Source organism: Zonotrichia albicollis, chromosome 3 (genome assembly GCF_047830755.1).
Source record: "Zonotrichia albicollis isolate bZonAlb1 chromosome 3, bZonAlb1.hap1, whole genome shotgun sequence".
NCBI lineage: Eukaryota > Metazoa > Chordata > Aves > Passeriformes > Passerellidae > Zonotrichia > Zonotrichia albicollis.
The window spans coordinates 75,963,594-75,984,103 of NC_133821.1; the positions used below are offsets into that span (position 1 = coordinate 75,963,594).

The 20,510-nt window shown below is 38.4% G+C and overlaps 1 protein-coding gene across 3 annotated transcripts in view; it reads left to right on the plus strand.

Annotated features, from left to right (window-relative positions):
• Nucleotides 1–20,110, plus strand: part of MCM9 (minichromosome maintenance 9 homologous recombination repair factor) — a 53,803-nt gene extending 33,693 nt beyond the window's left edge. The window contains exons 8-12 of one of the 3 annotated variants that reach the window (XM_005492608.3): nt 2,226–2,428; nt 3,439–3,642; nt 5,164–5,246; nt 10,357–10,502; nt 12,578–20,110. In XM_005492608.3, the coding sequence (XP_005492665.1) occupies nt 2,226–2,428; nt 3,439–3,642; nt 5,164–5,246; nt 10,357–10,502; nt 12,578–14,087 (2,146 nt within the window). In that variant the 3' untranslated portion in view covers nt 14,088–20,110. Of the gene's footprint in view, nt 1–109; nt 2,196–2,225; nt 2,429–3,438; nt 3,643–5,163; nt 5,247–10,356; nt 10,503–12,577 lie in introns of those variants that run through there. The other 2 variants (XR_003381602.2, XM_074537913.1) reach the window with 2 other exon arrangements.
• The last annotated feature ends 400 nt before the right edge of the window (nt 20,111–20,510 follow it).

A 20,510-nucleotide genomic window follows, 5' to 3' on the forward strand; every position in this document is an offset into this window, starting at 1 on the left:
AAGTGGCATGTTAGCACATGTGAGAAAACAACATGAGATTTTTCTCTTGTACTTACATGTTGGAGGGATGCTGATTAAACATATCTGTTCTCTTCATTGTATGCAATAGTTCTGTTGTCAACAATATTCCTAAACTGGACAAGTCAACATTTCTTAGGACAGTGCACTAGATCAGGGGCTGCAAGCAATCAGGATAAATACATACCCTCTTCACTGCTGGATTTTCAGTGTACTGCTACAGGCCAGGGCAAAGTCTTTTCTACAAAGACTTTGCGTCTTTTTTCTTGCCCTTTGTTGCAAGTGGTTGAATAATCCTATGTGAAATGAGAAGCTTTGTGACTTTTTTTTGTTGCAACTCAGAAAGTGGGGATTTGTTTTTCCAAAATCACAAAATCACAGAGTCACTAAGTTTGGAAAAGACCTCAAAGTTCATCAACTCCAGCCTATGACTGATCACCACCTTGTCAACTAGACCATGGCACTAAGTGCCATGTCCAGTCAATTCTTGAGCACCTTCAGGGATGATGACTCCACCACCTCACTGGGCAGCCACTTTTTCAGTGAAGAAATTCTTCCCGATGTCCAACCTGAACCTCTCCTGGCACAGCTTGAGGCTATGCCCTCCTGTCCTGTAAAATCCGGTAACATTGCTTGGTAACCAAAGCACATCAGGAGATTTCCAGGCTGCTGAATTTTGTATACTGGGTATGGCATAACTATAAACTCCTGGTAACTTTAAGTTCCTCCCTTTCTTTTTTCAAAGTGGTGTGTGTTCAAATTTTTTATCTCCCCCACTACTCCCGCCCACCGCTTGGATCTTTGAGCTCATGTTTCAATTTGTCAGTCATATGCAGCTCTTTTTCAGGCCCAAATTATTTCCTGGCTGGTATTTCTGAAATCTCTGCTACTTAAAAGGCATCACCTTTTCCACATTCCTTCTCATCACCTTCCACTCAGCTCTTGCTCCAGTCACATCTTGGCTCCTCTAAGTGATCATATCCTTCCCTTATTGTGAGCATCTCCATCCTCTTCATCAGACAGCAGACAAATAATCACATAATATTCTGAGTTGAAAGGAACCCACAAGAATAATCAAATCCAATTCTTAAGTGAATGGCCTGTGTGGGGATTAAACCCACAACTTTGGTATTTTTAGCACCCTGCTCTTACCAACTGAGCTAATCTCAGGGTCATGTTGCTCTCACCTGGGTAACTACCAGCGTTTGCCAGCTGGGCACAAATACTTGGGATCAGTATGGTCCTGTATCCTTAGTGAGACAGGGACATATTTCAGCTGAGTTCCTTGTTGCAGTTGTCTCATTTGATAGACCCAAACACAGTTTGTTAACTTGCACATAGATGCCCAGTTGCTCACTTTTAAGGACTACATATAATGAGGATTTTTTTAATAGTAACTTAGCACACATAGGTTAAGCACCTTGTTAATTTAGGACTTATTTTGGTGCATGGGAGAATAAGTTTTTTTCCTGTTGGGTATAAGCCAGTGGAAGATCTGTGGTCCTTCCTCCCAGTTACAGAAGAACTTTGGACGTGAGGCAGCAGTTACTCAGGAGCTGGCTAGAAATAGCTCAGTGACAAACCAAAGTTAGAATGCTTCTGCTGCTGCCTTACCCAAAAGGAGTGCATTTGGACTACTAGAGTAAAAATAATCTCTCCCCACATCTACAAGCACATGCTAGGACATCATGGTTAAGAGTGGAAAATGGCTCTTTCAGTTGGTATGGCTGCCATCACTGCTAACTTGGATTCATATTTTTCGTTTATACACAGGAACAAAACATACATTCATGTCACATTTTATTTTGCTCTCTTAAAATATGAATTAAGCAAAAGTGTTGCTTTCCAGCATTCAAAAGTGTTAGTATATTGTACAATTCTGCAATGCAATATTTATTTCTGAAAAGTAGTGTTGGTTTTCACTGTTTAAGGATCTAGCTGTACACAGAGATTATTTGTGGCAATGTTGGTTGGTGCCTTTTGATATCCAGATCACTGTCTGTCTAGTTGCTATTCTCTGATTGAAAAATGCTGTACATATAATAAATATATTAATACAATAATTGTGTACATTGTTTAGCTCTTATGGTCTTTCAAGATAAGATGGGCTCTTTATAGGATAAAACCACAAAAGTTTTTAAAAGCTTTGGAATCCTTTTCCCTATCCAGTTTAGTTCAACCATTATGTTCACCATACCTTTCTCTAGCTTGGTGTGCAAGCTTAGCACGAGGACAACTATCCTGGCAGCAACAAACCCTAAAGGCCATTATGACCCCAATGAGTCTGTCTCTGTCAACATAGCTCTTGGCAGTCCCCTGCTGAGCAGATTTGACCTGGTTTTAGTATTGTTAGATACAAAGAATGAGGAATGGGACCACATAATTTCATCCTTCATCTTGCAAAATAAAGGTAAGAGTAGTCTTTTTAAATCAGAATGCTGGGTTGGGGTTTTTGTGGGGTGGGTTTTTTTTAGTTGGTTGGTTTCTGGTTTTGTTTGGAGATTTTTTGGGTTTTTTATTATTTTTCTCCATTTTTTAGTTTGCTATTCTTGAATCTTTCAAATTAATTAGTGTTTATATTTTTGTCATGGTGGTTTTCTGCTGCATGGTTGTTCTTCAAGTAGATCACTAATTAATTAAGAGGGGTGAGCTGAGAACCCTCTACTTTTACTCTGGGATCATTTATAAGAGATTTCAGCCCAGGCAGCTCAGTAAGAGGATTGTTTCCATCTCAGACCTTTACGGTGTTTGATCTGCAGGTCCTACATGCCTTGCAATTGTACTATTAATCAGAAACTTGATTCAGGCAGAATAGCTCAGAGATGCATGTGTTGCAGGGCTCAAAGAGTGAGCAACAGCATTCCCCATGTGGAGTTTGTGCTCTGGAATGAGGGAAGGCAGCGTGATTTGATTCTGACCAGCCCCTTCCCCATCCACATCATGGAACATGGCTTCAATCCCCTTTACAGAAGTGGTTAGAGGGAGCTTCTTCAGCTAACTTCCTTTCCTTTCCAAAATATTTGGAAAAATGTTCAGAATATGGCAGGTAGCTCTTGGCCCCAGCAGAGTAGGTAAAACAGCCAGAGGAGGTGCATGCACTCATGCAGCATCTTTCATTTTAAGGAGCTGCTGAGCACTTGGCACTGCCTGTACCATCTGGTGGGCAGTGAGGCTGACAGCAGTTCTCTAGAAATTACTGGAGGCTTTACTGTGGATTATGATATGGGAGGGATTGGATGGTGTGTAAAATTCTGCACTGGAATTTGACCAAGTCCTTGAGGACTGGTGTACAGACAGCCAGTGTGCCCCAAAAGTACAGTAATGTATTTTTCATAGTCAGCTGTCTGTTTAGCAGGAGTTCTTAGGAAGAAGCTTGATGTCTGTTGTTATAGAATTACTGACAAGGGTGTTGTAATGCAGGCTGCCCAAGCAAATCAGAGAAGCTGTGGAGCATGGAAAGGATGAAGACCTACTTCTGCCTTATAAAAAGCATACAGCCAAAATTGTCTGATGAGAGCAACCTGATCCTTGTTCGCTACTATCAGATGCAGCGTCAGAGCGACTGCAGGAACGCTGCCCGCACCACCATCCGCCTGCTGGAGAGCCTGATACGCCTTGCAGAAGGTAAGGCCTTGGCATTTCTATTTTTAGGCTAACAATTAACCTTTATGAAAGGAATAGAACAGTATAATTATAGCCAGTAAGCAGAGCAGCAGTTTTTCCATGGAGGTAGGGAGAGGTGATTCTTGTATGATTATTTTGTTTTATCCTCCTCATCTAAAGAACCTCGGGGTTGGAGATTTTGAGTGTGAGAAAGGATGTTTCATTTAGACTGTCAAAATCAATTTTAATTTTTACATTCTCATGTATATAATAAATATTAAAACCTCTGGAAGAAGTCACATTCAAGAGAAAAATCTCAGAAATTATGTGTCTTTATGAGAGGGAATCTCAGGATTTACTTGGCTCCATTTGAGTCAAATATTTGCTTCTGCTCTGAAATTAATATAACAAAATAAGCATTTTTTACTTAAGTATTAATAATCCTGAAATTAATATCACATAAAAGATAACACATTTTTTGTTTCCTGAAGTATTAGTTGTGAAGCCCATATTTTGCCATACAACTCAGAAATTTCTAACTCTGAGTTCAAGTCATATTTCATTTATTAAAAAAGAATTCAAAGGAAGCTGTAATTCTCTGCCTATTTTATTTTATAAAATGGTTTCATTTTATAAAATGTAATCTCAGTATTTTCAGGATGAATTTAAAAGAATGCACTTTATTTTGTATAGCAAGCATAAATGGAAGTGTAGCGCCTCCTACTTTAGATATTTGGTTTTTGTTCTGAATTTGAGGGAAAGGCATTCTCCATTTAAGTGAAAGACATTCCTAATTTTTCAAGATTCACATGTAATTTCCCCATTCAGTGTTTCTTCCCTTCTTATCAGTTCGTGAGATTGGGGCTTTTAGCAGGATTTTGTTTTTTCAAAGTATTATTTAGATGGTGTTAACTAACCTGTCTGTTTCTATTGCTGAATAAGAACTGTGATTCCATGGCCAATTAGGAAAAAGGCTTCGTGTGGTGAATTGTTTGCATTATAAATATTTACAAAAATCACTTTTATTCTGCTGAACAAAGAAAGACAATGAAGAAAAAAATAAAGCTATTGTGGAGAAAAGCATTTTAAATAATATCAAATCTCTGAAACAGACCAGGTAGAGGAAGACATTTTTTCTGACCTGCGATGAAAGTTAGACCTTATTTTTTACTCTATGGTGATCACATATGCCTATGGTGATAAGGATGTTTCATATCACACCTGTTGTGATATCCAGCCCTTTACATTTTTTAACTGCAGAATTTTAAGCATCTTTATTCTGTCACTGTAACTGCAATTTGAAAATTATACCCCATTGTTCGCTAGAAAAATAAATCCTTCCAGTTTCTGTTGAAACTGGCATTGAAATCAAAATCGTTGTATTTATTTTTAAGTTATGCCCATGCGTGAGTGTTTGAGGGCTGAAGAAATTTGAGTATCTTGTTCCTTGTAGTAAAAAAAACTGTTTTTTGACTTTGGTAACACTTGGTCAAAAATTGTTTTTTGACTTTGGTAACACTTGCACCCATTTATGTTTGATAGCTCATGCCCGGTTGATGTTTAGGGATACTGTGACTTTGGAAGATGCTGTAACTGTAGTGTCAGTGATGGAATCGTCTATGCAGGTAAGGTTTCCTGAAGACATTGCCATTGCTGCAATACCCCATTTAGGGGATTCAGTTTTATATGTAGGCATGTGCCAGCTCCCTTCTTCTCTTTGGAAAAGATTTTATGGATTCATGCAAAGTAGGCAATCAGAGACCTTGACAAGTCTTTTTTAATCCATCTTGATTGTTAAAATCCTTAAACAGAGATGATGCTGAAAAATCTGGGTTAGGAAAAAGGCCTGCTACCCTTTTTCTAGGCTATGCAGTCTAAGTGAAGTTTTGGCATACTGTTGGTTTTTGGTTCTAAAGACATTTTAAAAACATTTTGAGGCAGAAATTGTGTATATATCACTGTGTTTAATAGCCTCTGATAGGTTTTACTCCATGATCTTATATAGTCACTCATTAATTAGGTATGAGACAACCAAATCGTTCTTTGAGCAAGTTTAAACAGTTTCCTAGACTTACAATTTATTTTGCCATTAAATAGTTTTAAACTATTTTGGTAATAATAGTTTAAAATTATTGCTACTAAAATTATTACTTCTACACTTAGAAGACAAATTTTATTCTTAGAAACTATTGGAATAGGAATCCCAATATAACCAGTTAGATGGTGCCTGGGCCAGTTCTGACCTTCGCTGCTGGGCCAAAGGCAGCACTGCGGTGTTTTACCCCAGAGATACCTTGGCTGCTGGAGAGTGCAGCGGGGCAAATCCAGGCTGTCAGGACTCCGTTTACCTCAGGAGAGAGAGCTTCTGGCGATGGTGGAGAGAAAGGGAGTGGATTCTGCTAGAAGGTTGCCAGATGTTTATTCCGTGGGTACAGAGATGTCTGCACCGGGCCACTGCTGCTAACAGAATGGAGGCCGCATGGTCTCATTAACATTTTAAGCTCAGGACAGGGGAAGGGGAGGGGACAGGTGAGCCACCAACCAGGTGAAGGGGCAGGGTCTCAAGGGACTAGGGACACCTATCACACGACGCCTTGCTGGTATGTTAGCCTGATTGACAGGGCACACTCAGCGAGGGGCGAGGGGGAAGGGAGAAGGTAAAACAGGATATTGCAACACACCACAACAGAAACCTTAAAATTCCAAAACTTTGGTTGGTCTGTAAATCGTGCATTTCAGTTATCACATGGATTTATGTAATATTTCTATGCAAAAAGGCATTGAAAAAATGTGAAGGGTTAGATTTTAGTTTACTGCAATATTGTTATTAGGATGTTGAAAAAGCAGCACATTTAGAATTAGTAAACGAAATGGGAATCTGAAGAAGGAATTTTTTTTTAGTATAAATATGGAAAATAATATAGATAGTATTACTTCAGACAGAATATTTTTAAGATAAATAAATCTTCAGGCTTTGGAGTAAGAAAAAAATTACCATAAGCAGATTATCCAAAGTTTTATGTATGGGGGGTTTTAGGCCATCTGAAATGTTTGTGTTTGACTCTGTCAGAGACGGTGTACTCCACTACTCAGCTGACTGGTCTGATCCAAAATGGCATTTCCTGTGTTCCTGTACAGGTTGATTTGAATAATTTCAAATTAAAACCATTTTTCAGAGCACCTATTAGTTCTATAGGCCTGAAGGACCTTTGTGGAAGTAGATATTCTCCTTTTTTTTGAGACAAAGCTCTTCAGGATAGATGCACAAAGTCACATATGGCAGGTAGGCACTTGTGATCTCCCCTGTCCTTTTAGTGAGGGTTGAGAGACTAATGGCAATTTGTGCCACAGATAATCTGTTGCACAACGTTGCAAATGGAATTTATCTCAAAAATACTACAGGGCCTGACCTTATTAAGTAGGAAAATTATTTCACTGTCTGCTGCACTTCATCTTGCACTGTTTTGAGGAACTCAGCTTGTCAATGACAGCACTGCATCAAAGTTAAAATATGAAGCTGTTGAAACTGCAAAAGATACCACATTAGTCTTCATTAGCTGTAATTAAACCTGTAATTAACTAGATGGAAAATTGATGGGACAGTGGCCTCAAATTAATATAGGTTTGAATATAAGAACTCTGCAATACTGATTTTTTTTTTTTTTGTAACAGATCAAAAAGTGAAACCTATGTATATAATAATAATAATAATAATGAATGTATCCCCTGTGTGTCTTTCTACCTGATCAGCACAGGTAAATGTAAAATAGTTGTTACAACTGTGGGCCACTGTTTCGTTTTTATACAGGCCTGCCCTCAAGGGCTGCAGGTTGACCTGGCCAGGGTCAACCCCCTACATTGTATAAAAGGTTTCGTGTAGTAAGAGTCAGTGAGAAATTTGCCTGAATTATGACTGCAGAAGATTACCTGGGGGTACTTGATATGCTTACCATCTTTGCTCCACTCTTAGCTTCTTAAGAGCAAGTAGGCAAATGTGTTCATTTTTGCTAGGAAAATGCAAATTTGAGATTTGCTATTTAAGGTCAGATTTTACTTTCCTCCTCATAAGTATGAATAATCACTCAAGTAGTTTATTTTTGAAGGAAGTGGTTTATTTGATTTATAAAAAAATATAGAAGTAGCATGCAAAAATTCATTTTCAGAAACAGATTTCTTCTCTAGAAAAAAAAAACACAGCATTTTGTACAGATACATCCTTTGTTTGTTGATTAATTGTCAGTCTCTAGAATGAAGTTGTAAATGAGGAAGTGCCAGTGTCATTCTGGAAGGACTGGCTGCCACCTTTTAGCTCAGCAAACTCCCTCTTTGGCACTGTCTTTGCAACTTCTACAATAAGTCATGTTCTTACCAGTATAAAATTGAAGTTCACATTTCTTCTGTGACTGAGTATTTGTTGTGAGCTCTCTTGGGAAGGAAGACATTTTCATCATCAACCAACTTCATTGGAGTTTTTTGTTTTGTTTTGCCCTCTAATTCACCTTTATATTTCTCTTTCCTACTTTGTTTTTGTGAGCATATTCCAAAACCCCCTGGCTTGATTGTTTTTTTGCCTCATTTTCTCTTGCTAGCATCATCTCTCTCCTTCTCTTGGTCATGTTTCCATCTTTGGTTTATTCTCTTTCCAATCCCTCTTATTTTACTTCTTTTTGTAATTCGTCTTTCCATGCCTAGGCATTTTACACCTTTCCTTTCCGCTAATTTTTCTTGTAATGCTTTCTCTGTTTAAGATTCTCTGCCCTCAGTTTGCAGTGGTTTTGTCATATGGTTTCCTTCCTCTAGTCAAAATGATATCTCAGAATCTCAGAGGAGCAGGTATCTCAGAGACATGAGCTGCAGCACAGGAATTAAACTTCACAGATGTTTTCAATTCATTTAGAATTTCACATGCACACACAGTATTTAAAAGAAGTTCCTTGTGATGGGCATGCAAAGGACCGAAATGTCAGTGAGGGCAAGACATTATTGTAGCCCATGACTGTATAACCACGCGGTCCTCTTTTTTCCACTGGGGTCCCTAGGTCACATGTTGACAGTACTCAGTCTGAAAGCGACTATCTTTTGTCAGTGTTTTGTTCAATATTTTGTTTATTACCTGCTGTTGTAAAGGTAATATTCTCAATTTCTTAACATATTTTCCTTTGGAATTCATCTCCAGTGGCCTTGAATATTCAGAAATACCGATTCACGTATCTTGACAAACTCCTTGAGAAGTGATGGGATGGTGCTACTCCTCTCAGCTGGAGCTGAATTATGTACAGTCCAAAAGAAATTGTCCACTAGATCATAACCCTGAGAGATGGTTGGGGCCCCAGTTTCAGAGTAGCAGCACTTGGAGTGTTTGAGCACGTTTCCTGTCGTCTACAATTTCCTTCTGTGCACATACAGGATCAGTATGGATGATATCATGTCAGGATCCCACTTAGAGATTTATCTTCTTTCTGTTCATGACTGGCTCTTTCTGAATCACAAGAACATAGCATCAGAGGTGGAATCTGGTCCTCCTTGTCTGCTTTTTATTGTTCTAACTGGGAGACTGAGTCTCTGCCTCATTCCCTATGAACCTTCCTGAAGCAAATACAGCAGAGGGGTTCTGCTGGATCCTTTTCCCTGCCAAGAGACCAGTGCTTCTATGTGTAACAAATCTATCATGTTTCTGAAGTGATGGGTGAAAAAAACCCCAAGTGGTAACCTCAGTGGGATGCATTAAAGGTTGCATGGACAGCCTTAATTTTAGCATGTTGAAGTCTTAGAGAGCTTTAATTAGCCACAGAGTGATGGCTTTCAGTGTAGTTTTTTTAATATAATATTTTAACATTACAAAATGGAAGAACTGGAAATTACCACAATTGAAGACATGTAATCGCTGTGATGCCATAGGTACCAATTTCTGGATCTAGAGACTTCATTGATTTTTGCCATTGTGCCCGTGGCACTTGATACACATCTTGTTCATCAGTTGTGCTGAGCTTTATACATTAGACAGGAGTGATAAATGCTAACTACTCTGTGGCAAAATAGAGAGTTTGTAGTGTGAGGTGTTTTTTTCCAAAGAGCAATTAACCACAAAGCATTCTAGATTATTTGTTGTGGAACAATCAGTGAGCAGATGCTCTTCTCCCAATAAAAATGAACTTCATTTTTATAAGGTACAGCAAAAACTGTGCCAGATTAAAATCAATTACAATTCACTGGAATTATTCACAAATAGTAAGTTACTCTTAAAATGCTATTCAGAAATATTTCTGCCCAATAGTTTACACTGTGTTGACAAGTCTTAATATCCAGGTCATTTCCTTTAAGAAATTAGGAAAACATAATTAAAACTTCTAGCAGTCAGAACTTCTTCCGTTAAAAAAATTCCTCTCATGGGCACAATTTTTACAAGATAGTTGGAAAATATCTTCAATTTTAATTTTCAGTCATGATGTTCTCAAGCTTTAGATGGACTTCCCATTCCATGTGTCAATAGAAATAAAGAAGTATGAGTAATCTGCAGGCTTGATCATGTAATTGCTTTATGTTTATGACAATTTTGACCATGTGATCAGATCTAATAGGATTATTTGTGTGGATACAGTTAGCAAATGTTTGCTACCTTAAGCTTCAAAAAATCTAAGGCAGAATTTCAGATAACATGTCTCTGTTGTTTAAATTTGGTGTTTAATAATAAAGGTAATTTCCTATTTTATTTTTTTTATCTCCTTGGTGCCATAGGGGGGTGCACTTCTTGGAGGCATCAATGCCTTACACACTTCATTTCCAGAAAATCCAATGGAGCAGTACCGAACACAGTGTGAAATCATACTGGAGCGGCTGGAGCTGAGAGATCTTCTGCACAAAGAGCTGCAAAGACTTGACAGGTTGTAGTACACAAAGTAACAAACTAATTCAGAAGGGAAACAGAATTTGTTTCACATTATCTGCAAGGGACTCCTTTAGAGGACATGGATAATCAGGGAGATTGTTTTAAAATGCATTCAGAGATCATCACAAGATCACTTTTGCCTCTGGGTTATAGAATTTACAAATATTTTAATGATTTCCCAACTCATATCTCAATATTATGCTCAGATAAGTTTCAAAAAGGCTTCTTAAAGTTAAAATACTAGATTATGTAGCTGAGCAAATAATTTTATATGACTTTTTCTACTTGTTTGGTAAAATACAGCAGATCTGCTTCATGATTTTTTTAATCCACCTTTTGTATTGGGCTTGTCAGGATCCTTCCCTTTCTGTTAATGGAAAATGTAAGCCTGATTCAAACTTCTGTTCTTTTGGGTGATTTTTCTTCTTTACGTGCTGTACTTTTCACTGTTGCATTTCTATTTTTCAGCTCACTGCAATAACCTTTGGGATACCTATTTGTTGGTATTAACAGAAAACTTTTAATGAAAACTTTTAATGAAAACTTTTAAATTTTAACCTCCGAGAAAAACCCTAGAAGTGGAAGGAAATAAAACTAAAAAAAATCAAACAAAAACCCCACATTTTCTTCCTCAAATGAAATTAAGCTTTAAAGAAACTTGTTTTTCCTTACTGTTAAAAGAAGATAAAAGATTAATTTTGTTAAAATTAATGGAAACAGCTTGGATAATTCACTTTGAATATTTTTGAGACTTACTTTGTGAATTATAGTAATGATGTGTCTACAGAGTCAACAGAAACAGATGAAAGTGAGATATCTTCAACAGACAGACAAAAGCTGGTTTTAAAACAGAGATAATTCATAGGGGTCATAGAAATACAGGATGGGATGGGAGATCAAATACAAAGAGAGGATCAAGGCTGTGTTTGACCTTCCTGGCAGGAGCTCTCATTATCTGCTCTGAAGCCTTCTAATGATGAGGATTTTCTGTTGCCATTCTGTAGTCTCTTCCATGATTGCTCCACCCAGTGCCTATAAAGGTTTTCCCAATATCCCACCAAATGGCCTCTGCTGCAAATTAAGCTGATTTCTTCTTCTCCCTCTTAAACAGCTTAGGGAGAGCTTAATTAATGTCCTCTGTAAAACAACCCATTCTGTATTACAAGATTTCTTCCATGCATTCCTCCTAAACTATATTTCAATAAAACAAGCATGTATCATATAACTCATCCTTTCCTGATGAGTCATATAGTTTCTGCCACTTCCCATTAAAAAATTTAAGAATATACATGTTAGTAAACAATTATAGTAATTATTCTAAACGTGTCTATACATGTTATATCTCTCCCAGAGCAAAGAAACTGTTTAGCAAAAACCAGATTGCTGTCTGCCTTGGAAAATATGTGTTTAGGTACAATAAATGGAACATCAGCTATTCTGAGATTGGAGGAAACCCTCACTCAAGCACCTCTGTTGTTTTGGAGGGCTTTGATAATGCTGATAGCCACAGACAGTGATAATTAAGATTTATAAGTGATTTGAGATGCTTTCATTCTATCATGTTTTTGCCATTTTGAGTATACAGTGATTATGAGAGAAACCCAAAAACAACCACTGTTCCAACTAATACCCAGGTTTTCCATTCCAATAACTCATGTGAGACGTTACCTGGCTCAGGATAAGATTTCATTAGGTTCCTGTTCTAGAAGATAGACTTACAGAATGTGTAAAACCTGTAAGGGACTCTAGCAATGATTGTAAGTTTTTGTGCCATTTTTATTTTTTTCTGTTTGGTTTCCCAAGGAAATGTAGTTTAGGCTTAGGTTGCTTTCTCTGTCCATCTGCCTTCCTTCTACTGGGGACACGAAATTCTGCCACTTACTGTCAAAGGTGCTGAAAGATCACAGACTGCAATACCAGCTTTCAGAGCTGTATGTGAAACTTAATAATATATTTTGTGACCTACATTATTTGTAGCTTTCCACCAGTCATGTATATTATTTATCACTAAAGCAATGAAGAAAAAAGAAGAAAATTAATTTACTATTTTGGTTTTTTTCCATTGTGTAGATTGCAAAGGGAAAATTCATGCCAGCAGCAGCCTGAAGAAACAAATTTCAGTACTACCACAAGGTGCTCAAATGAGGATGCATTTGGGCAGTCAAAGGAAAGGTCTCAGTCAGAACCTTCAAGTCAAGAAGGGAATAACTCTGGGCCACAGACACCTTTGCTCAAAGGCAGCAGTGAAGGGAATATTCATCTAGAACCCTTGTGCAACACAGCACATGCTAGTAACAAAAATACAAGCAGTCTGGCATGGTTTGACAGCATGGAAGATGACAGCATTGATGCTGAAGAAAATTCTCAGGGGAAGTGTCATGTGCCCAAGATATCTCCAAATAATTTGGCTTCAAAAACTTCAGGTTCAGAAGAAAGCTCTGCTTCAATACCAAGGAAGCAAAATGGAATAAGAGAGTCACCAGCAGCTGTGAATCTGCATGCTCCTCTGAACCAAAAGGAAAAAGTTTCCAAGTTAAGCAGGAAAAGGACTGAAGAACACAACTGTTCTTCCTCAGATGATAATATTGCAGAGCCAGCACCAAGTGCTAGTGTGCAGGATTCAGTTATTAGAGAACACGCCTCTAGAAGCTGGAAGAGGCTGCACAGGGAGAAGTCATATGGATTCTTTACAAGTACCCAGGACCCTGAGGCAAAGGCCCTTCCTTCTGTATTACCTGCCTCTGGCCTGGCAGATCTCTCAAGTGATGCAGATTCTGTGCTAGGACAAGAGAACAGCACATCAGTAGCAGCAAAAAGCACAGCAGTTTCCACAAGAAAAAGAAGTAAAGATCAAGTAGTGAAGGAAACAAAGGTCGTGAGTTCCCATGAGCAAGAAAGTGAAAGTCCCCCAGCTGCTAAACTAGCTAAATTTTCTTTCAGACCAAGGACAAAGCTTGGTCATTCTTCAGAGAAGACAAATGAAGAATTTTCTCATTTACCAAGTGAGACTATTTTTAAGCCAGGAGAGCAGCTCCAGGGAGAGCAGCTTCCAGAAGAATGCTGCCCACCTGAGAAAAGCAAGATAACATTGACTGGCTTAGGAAAATGTAGTTTGGAAAAAGGATCAATTGATAATAAAGGGGTAGAAGAGCAGCAGAGTCAGGCCTTAGGGACAGAGACCAGAGAAAGTGCAACAGTATGCTCTGATGGCAGTTTTGATGCTGTGCCACCTCCACCCACTGAGAAGAAAGGGGAGGCAGAGGAGAAGCTGGGTGCTCCAAGCACAGGGAAGGTGCGCTCCAGCACATTAGCTAAGCTCTCCACCTTCTCCTTTGTATCACGTCCTGAGGCAAAATCAGACACCTCACCTGCTGTTAAGAATGACACCAGCAAGGAAAACCACAGCCCATGGCAGCAGGTGCACGTGAGCAATCCTAGCAAAAGGAAGAGTTTTGCATTTGGAAATTCTAGTACAGCCAGTGTGGTCACAAAGACATCTCTCTTCTCCATAGCAGAGCTGGATGATGCTACATTAGATTTTGATTGGGATAAAGAGGTTAGGAAAAATCCAAGCACATAAAATTTCTATCCTCCCAATTATTTAACATGCAGTTCTTCTGAATCTTCACCCTTCTATCACTTGTATCCATGGTTTTCAAAGCATTTAATAGAACCATCCTGGACCTGTGAACATCTTTCTTTAAGGGCCATATACTTTATGTAAGCAAGAACTGTGTGTGCTGCAGGCCTGATTTGGCTTTTAGTTTTCTCAACTCTTCCCAAGGCTGTTTATCTCAATTCACTGTTTTGATTAAACTGATGAACCCTAAGGACTTGTATAGCTATGTCTGTGTGTCCAGGGTGAGTGATCTTGCAGAAGAGCAGTCTTAATTGTCCTTCCAAGCGACTGTGCCACTTTAGAAAAATTATGGCACTCAAGCTATGTCGTTATATTTTGTTCATCTGTATGTGCAATTTGTCTCAGCATATTTGTCTCATAATGCCTCAGCATTACCAATACTGTGATCTATCATCATGCTATGGTAAATGTTTCTGTATTATGAATATCATGACAACTTTGCTTCAATTTTGATTTGTCACACAGCTGATGTTGAAAACACAGATTGAGAGCTTTTGGTTCCTGATTTTTACTTTCAGTTTTAAATACACTGGTTTAGATATCTGTGTCTCTGTTCTGGATCATTTTATCAAAACTCATCTCTGTAATAAACACACAGTTCCCCACTGCAGAGACAATGAATTTCAGGTGATTGAATGGGAGTTGTCAGTAACCAGGGTAACTTTAATGCAGGCATTAAGCCCTGGCAGATAAACTACACTTCAAACCTAGCAGCACAGTGAAGAGCTTCCCTAGTGTAGCTGGGTTCTGAGTCAGATAATGTTTACTTGGATATTTTGATTATTATTAGAGTTTTACTGCATCTGATCTGTAGTTTGTCTTCTGTAGCATGCTGCATCTTGTGCCATATATTTGTCTAAAGGGAAGTTAATCTACTAATGCATTCCATATTTACAGAGAAAGGTAAGCCTTAATTTTCTTCTAGTGACTTGCTTGGTATGTTTCTTCTGTGTTTGAATTCTCCACAGAATATTCTTGTTGTAACCTGCAAGGTAAACAGAGAATGGAGTGGTTGCTTACTGCACAGCAAATCCATTGGGAGACTTGCTAGCAGAAAGTTCTGATTCTCTCTTGATTTGCTTAGAAGTAGTTCATTTGAAACCAAGTGAGTTAAAATACTGCAGAATTTAAAAGAACTGAGGGAGTGTGAGGCCCAAGTACATCAGAGTGGTACAGGGAAATTATGAGAACACTAAGGGTAGTGTTGGCTTACTGTTCAGAGTTCAGCAGAATGACACAAACATTGCTGTCCAGACTGATTGTGTGGTAGTTCTTCCACTGAAAATGTGCCATCGACCAAAGCAAGTGGAATTCATCCACCTCCCTCCCAAAGCACAGAGCCACCCTGTCATGTTCCTCCTCACTCCTATGCCAGGGTGAGGTTGATGTGCACCTATGACCAATTGCCCATGAAAATCAGACTTATCCTATGGGCCACTGTGTCTGCCCTGAAAGAGGGATCAAGAATTCTGGACACATGAACATTTGTGATGGTCTTCCTGCTTGAACTTTTTGCATCAGCCACTTGCATGGTGATCTCTTTTACAGTCAGAAATCCTCTTTCCTAATTTTCAGGTTTGATGGATGTTACTGGCTGGCCAGTGCAAAGCCAGAACATAGCTACTGTCTTTACTAGCCAAACTTCCAACCCTAAAAATGATATGTTTGAGCACATTAGGACAAGTTTGATAATGCCCTGGAGACTTTCCAGACTTTCTGGAAAGAGCATGGTTGGGTCACTCTCTGCCACTCAGACATGTTTTTTAGGCAGCTAAATCCAAACACAGACTATAGAATTTAGGTAGAGTGAATTTCTCATTTTTGATAGTGTCTCACCAGTGATTAGTTTTTGTGGGATAATGTGCTAGATAGTGTATCAGTAAAAAAGAAACTTTTCAGGTTCCCCTGATTAGAACTAGTCAGCATACTACTTTAGGAAATGGAACTGTGATTCTTTACTGGGCAGAGGTTTTTGAGATTTCCCATTTAGAAGCAAAGAAAAGGAGGCACAGGGACATTCTACTGAGCTTGCAGAAAGACCCATCTTCTCTATACTGTTGGAGGAAAAGTACTGCTGCCTTTCCAAGCTGTCTGCAAACAGGTCCTATTCAACCAAGTGTGAGGGATAAGCTACCAAAGAATAAATTTGGAAAAGCAGATACTGCTGAGATTGTTCTTTACCAGACCAGTTGAAATACTACTGTTGTGATATTACTTCTGATTCATAGCATGAATTCAGAACATCCAAGATAAATGAGGAGCTCACAATAATAAGAAAATTATACCTGCTGTTGATTTACTCCCTCACTGTTGCCATTGCTACAGAACCCATCAGTGCTTTGGCAGGGAACGTTGCTAACTTCTTTCCCTTTATAAACTAACTTCCCCCACAAATAATCACAAGTTTTAATGTTTTTTGAGTGCTACAATAGCCCAATGATTGGAGAATTTAAAGCACTATGGCAGTAGCAGTCTGCTGGGCTAACCTACAGATGAATTTTCTGTTTGAGTGCTTTGTGCAGTCAAGGGGCAGATGAGTCACTTCCTGTCAGCCTGTCTTTCTGGGCACACACTGAGCCATTATCTGTTTTATCACTTGCCTCTCTGAATCTATGGTCTATCAAATCAATTATTATTGAATACACTAGTATTTTATTAAGCTGTGTTCATGGAAGGAGAGTATATATGCCTGGTCATGCAATGTCAGTGCAGCTCCCTCCAGAGCTCCCCTGGGAGGTACTGCCCATCCTATTTAAGGAACTTCTGGAGCAGATACCTAGTTCTTAGGCTTGTAAAACAGCCCAGAATAGAAATCACTTGCCATGTAAACATCTTACAAAAACAGCCTTCAGTTCTTTCTAGCAGTATGAAAATTTTAAACATGCCACAAAAAATGTGGCAGAAGTTGAACTGAAAAGGGAGTGCGTGCCATGTGGCTGAGCTCCTGTGCTAACATGTTCTTGTGCTGACCTCCAGCCAGTCTTATTCCCCTTTGTAAGATGCTTTCCATTCTAAACAGCTGGCAAGCAGAAGAAAACCCGACATGGCTGAGTTTTCCTGTTGTTCATGTTTTTCTTAAGTGCTCTGAATGTTGTGATTCTTGTTGGCTGCATGAGTTAATGAGCTAAATATCATAATGCGATGTGCACCCGGATTACAAAACCAAATGAGCTAAAGACAAAGCAAAGTCAAACTGAACTGAAACTTTTGATTAGTGGATTCCATGTGAAGAGATGTCCCAAGTGAGGATATATGATATCCCATTCTAGAGAGAATGTATTTATTGATGGGAAGATGAGGGAGATCGAGTATTAAGTGCTCTGTATTTCATGTGAATGAGGCAATAGCTTCATTAATAATGAATAATAATTATGTCATCTCCCTTAGGTATCTGGTGTGCCTTTCCTTATCAATACTTTTCTTCCTATTAGACAGAAGAATATTAATAGTTCCAAGGAATAGCACTGTCCCTTACTTAATAAGGAGCACAGCTATTTTAGAAAAGAGTAAAAATGTGGTTTTTGTCAAGTTTGACTATTCTGAGCCAATATGTGCAATTACAATTGTGCACATATTTCTATATGTATCATTGCATAACTACATACACAACAATATATGCATAACAAGGGCATATTGTTTAAAAATGTAGGTGTTATTGTACACATAAGATGTATTGTGCAGTGCCATTTAGGAAGAGATGTCCTTTGTTGCAGTGATTTTTCAATCAGTAACATTTCTTAACTTGAACTCAATAGTCATGAAAGAGTTACCACATGTGGAAAGGCAAGGAAAGAAGTATGTGTCATCACAGTCCCCGGCAGAAAAGCTCGTGCAAGCCTGCATGACTATGATCACTCACAAGGTGTTGGCACCTTCTGAATAGCAGGTACCAAGTTCCAAATCATCCTGTTACTGCTGTCAACATTATTCCAACTCCATTCTCCCTGGCAACTGAAAGCAGGGGTGAAGAGCAGTAGGAGCTGCAAGTTCCCTGATGGAGTCATCTTCTGTGTTCAGCAGCATCCTTATGTTGCTTATCTTCGTTGCCAGATCCTAGGTGAGTGCACCACATTCTTCCAGAAATGTTACTTGTCTTTCTCTGGAAAGTTTTTCTTTCTCCATTCAAGGCACCTACTCACCACAACCCACTGTTCATCTGTCAGAAGAAAACATCACAAGGAAGAAAAGGAACACTTCTGTAGTTTGAACGTGAGAGAGGCAGTCAGCAACTTGAGCAGGTGCACCTGCAGCTCTGCTTCTAGTCCATCTCCGTTGTCTGGAAGCACAGCTCTACTTGAAGGAATTGTGCAGCTTCACCAGCTTCACTCCCACTCAACACTACCAGGACAGCAGCTTTGCTCCATTCCCACTTTCATGGCGATGAGGAGGTGTAAAAATGTCTTTGAATGCAAAGGTCTGTGTGCTTTACAGCCATGATTTTAAGAGGTTCTTTTGGATCACAGTTTGACCTCAGAAACTTTTTGTAGTCAGAGTCCCCTAAACTTTCCCCTGAATTTCCCTATAGCAAATTAACTTTTTTGGTAAAAAATACTTTTTACAATGTCTGGCTTATAGTTTCTGAATATTTATGTCTGACCTCTGTGCTATACTCTATAGCTAGTGATTAACAGTGTCACTGAAAGATCTTTTCCTAGTTTAAATAAATAATAAAGACCCAAGCCAATATTATTTTAAATACACCATAAAATGTTGGAAAGATTGAAAACTTTAAAGTCACTAGTGGGTTATTCCAGTTTTTGCTTGAATCAGAAAGAATATTTCCAGTGATCTCAGTGGGATAATTTTCTAATAACCCTCACAAGATTCAGCTCAGCACCATGTACTTATGGGTCCATTATCCAGCTGTCAAAATTCAGAACTAAGTACCTTTCTAATCCTTTGAAAGAATCCTTTTCTTCAAGAAAACTGGAATTGAAAATATTCTATATTCTCTCAATGAACATAGAGAAAATAGAAAGAATTTTTCTATATTAGCAATTAAAGAAATGTAAATTGAATTGTTAAAAAGTAGAAAGTTAAAGTTCCATCTCTAATCACCTCTCGGTGTCACTGAAATGATGATATAATCTCATACAATCATTAGATTTGGAATTACCTTATTCTGTTAAGTGTTATCTTGATTTAATCAGCCGTTCCTGTAATTACATTATTGCTCTCCCATTAGTATTTTATCAGCCTTATTGAGAGCTGTACACCTCCACTGTTAACATTTTTTTGTAGGATACAGTTGATGTGCACAGCTCAGGTTGGTTGGAATTTATGGCAGCTTAACTGTGAAACCAGTGTGTTTTAACTGTAAGAAAACAGGAAGAAAAGTTGTACAATCTATTTTCAGACACCATTCAGAAAATACTTGGATATAATGAATTTTTACCTTTTAAAGTTAAGGAGCCTGAGCTTTCTTTAAAGGTAATGAAGACAGTGAAAGCTGAGCAATACCTTGGACAAGGCTTGTTCCTGATGTCTGAGTTGTCTCTGTTGTTTGGCTGGTTTTTAAACGGGTGCACATGAAATACCCATGGGATTGTGTTGTGTGGTACAGTGAGCTGTCTTAGAACAGCAAACTCTCAGCTGAAACCCTTCAGTGCCATTTACATACATGACAGCAGGAAAATTTTTTGCATAAAAAATCGACCATGTAACAGTTAAATTAGGTGCATTAAGGATGACTGCGCTGTTTTGTGCAGTGATTTCACGAGTTCTGGCTTCCTGGTTTACCTTTTTTGTACTTAGTATGGCAGACTCTAACATGTATAAAAGCAGCCACATAACATGAATGCACACATATTAGGAATCTGTAGAAAAATTGAGTGATAGGGATATATGCTCCTACTAAATACTTGCATGACTATGCATTTGCAAGTTCTGAAACTAGACATAAAAAAGAAACCTTTTCTCTCTTTGTTAGAGGTACGTCATTTTTTCTCCATTATAACATCACCTACCACAGACACATGCTCCAATAAGCTGTGTAGTAACTTTATTTTTTTTTTAATACAAATACCTGAAGTTAATTATTTAAATGATAACCAACAATCAGAGAGAAGGAAAAGTGATTGCCTGAAAGTTGCCATAGAACCAGCAGAGGGAGCTCCAAAATTTCAATTATTTTTTTGTTGAGGGAAACATCCTTGGAGCTGACTGTTGAGAAAAATACTTGTCAGTCACTGAACACGATGGCTCTCTGCACTGCTTCTTCCCTGGTCCCAAGAATCACAACAGCAAAATTATATCACATTTCCTTGGGTAGGAATACTCTCCTGATGTGCTAAAAATGTAATTCAAAAGATCTCTGAGTACCACTGTTTCTTGGAAGAAATAATCATAGTATAATTGTAAGAA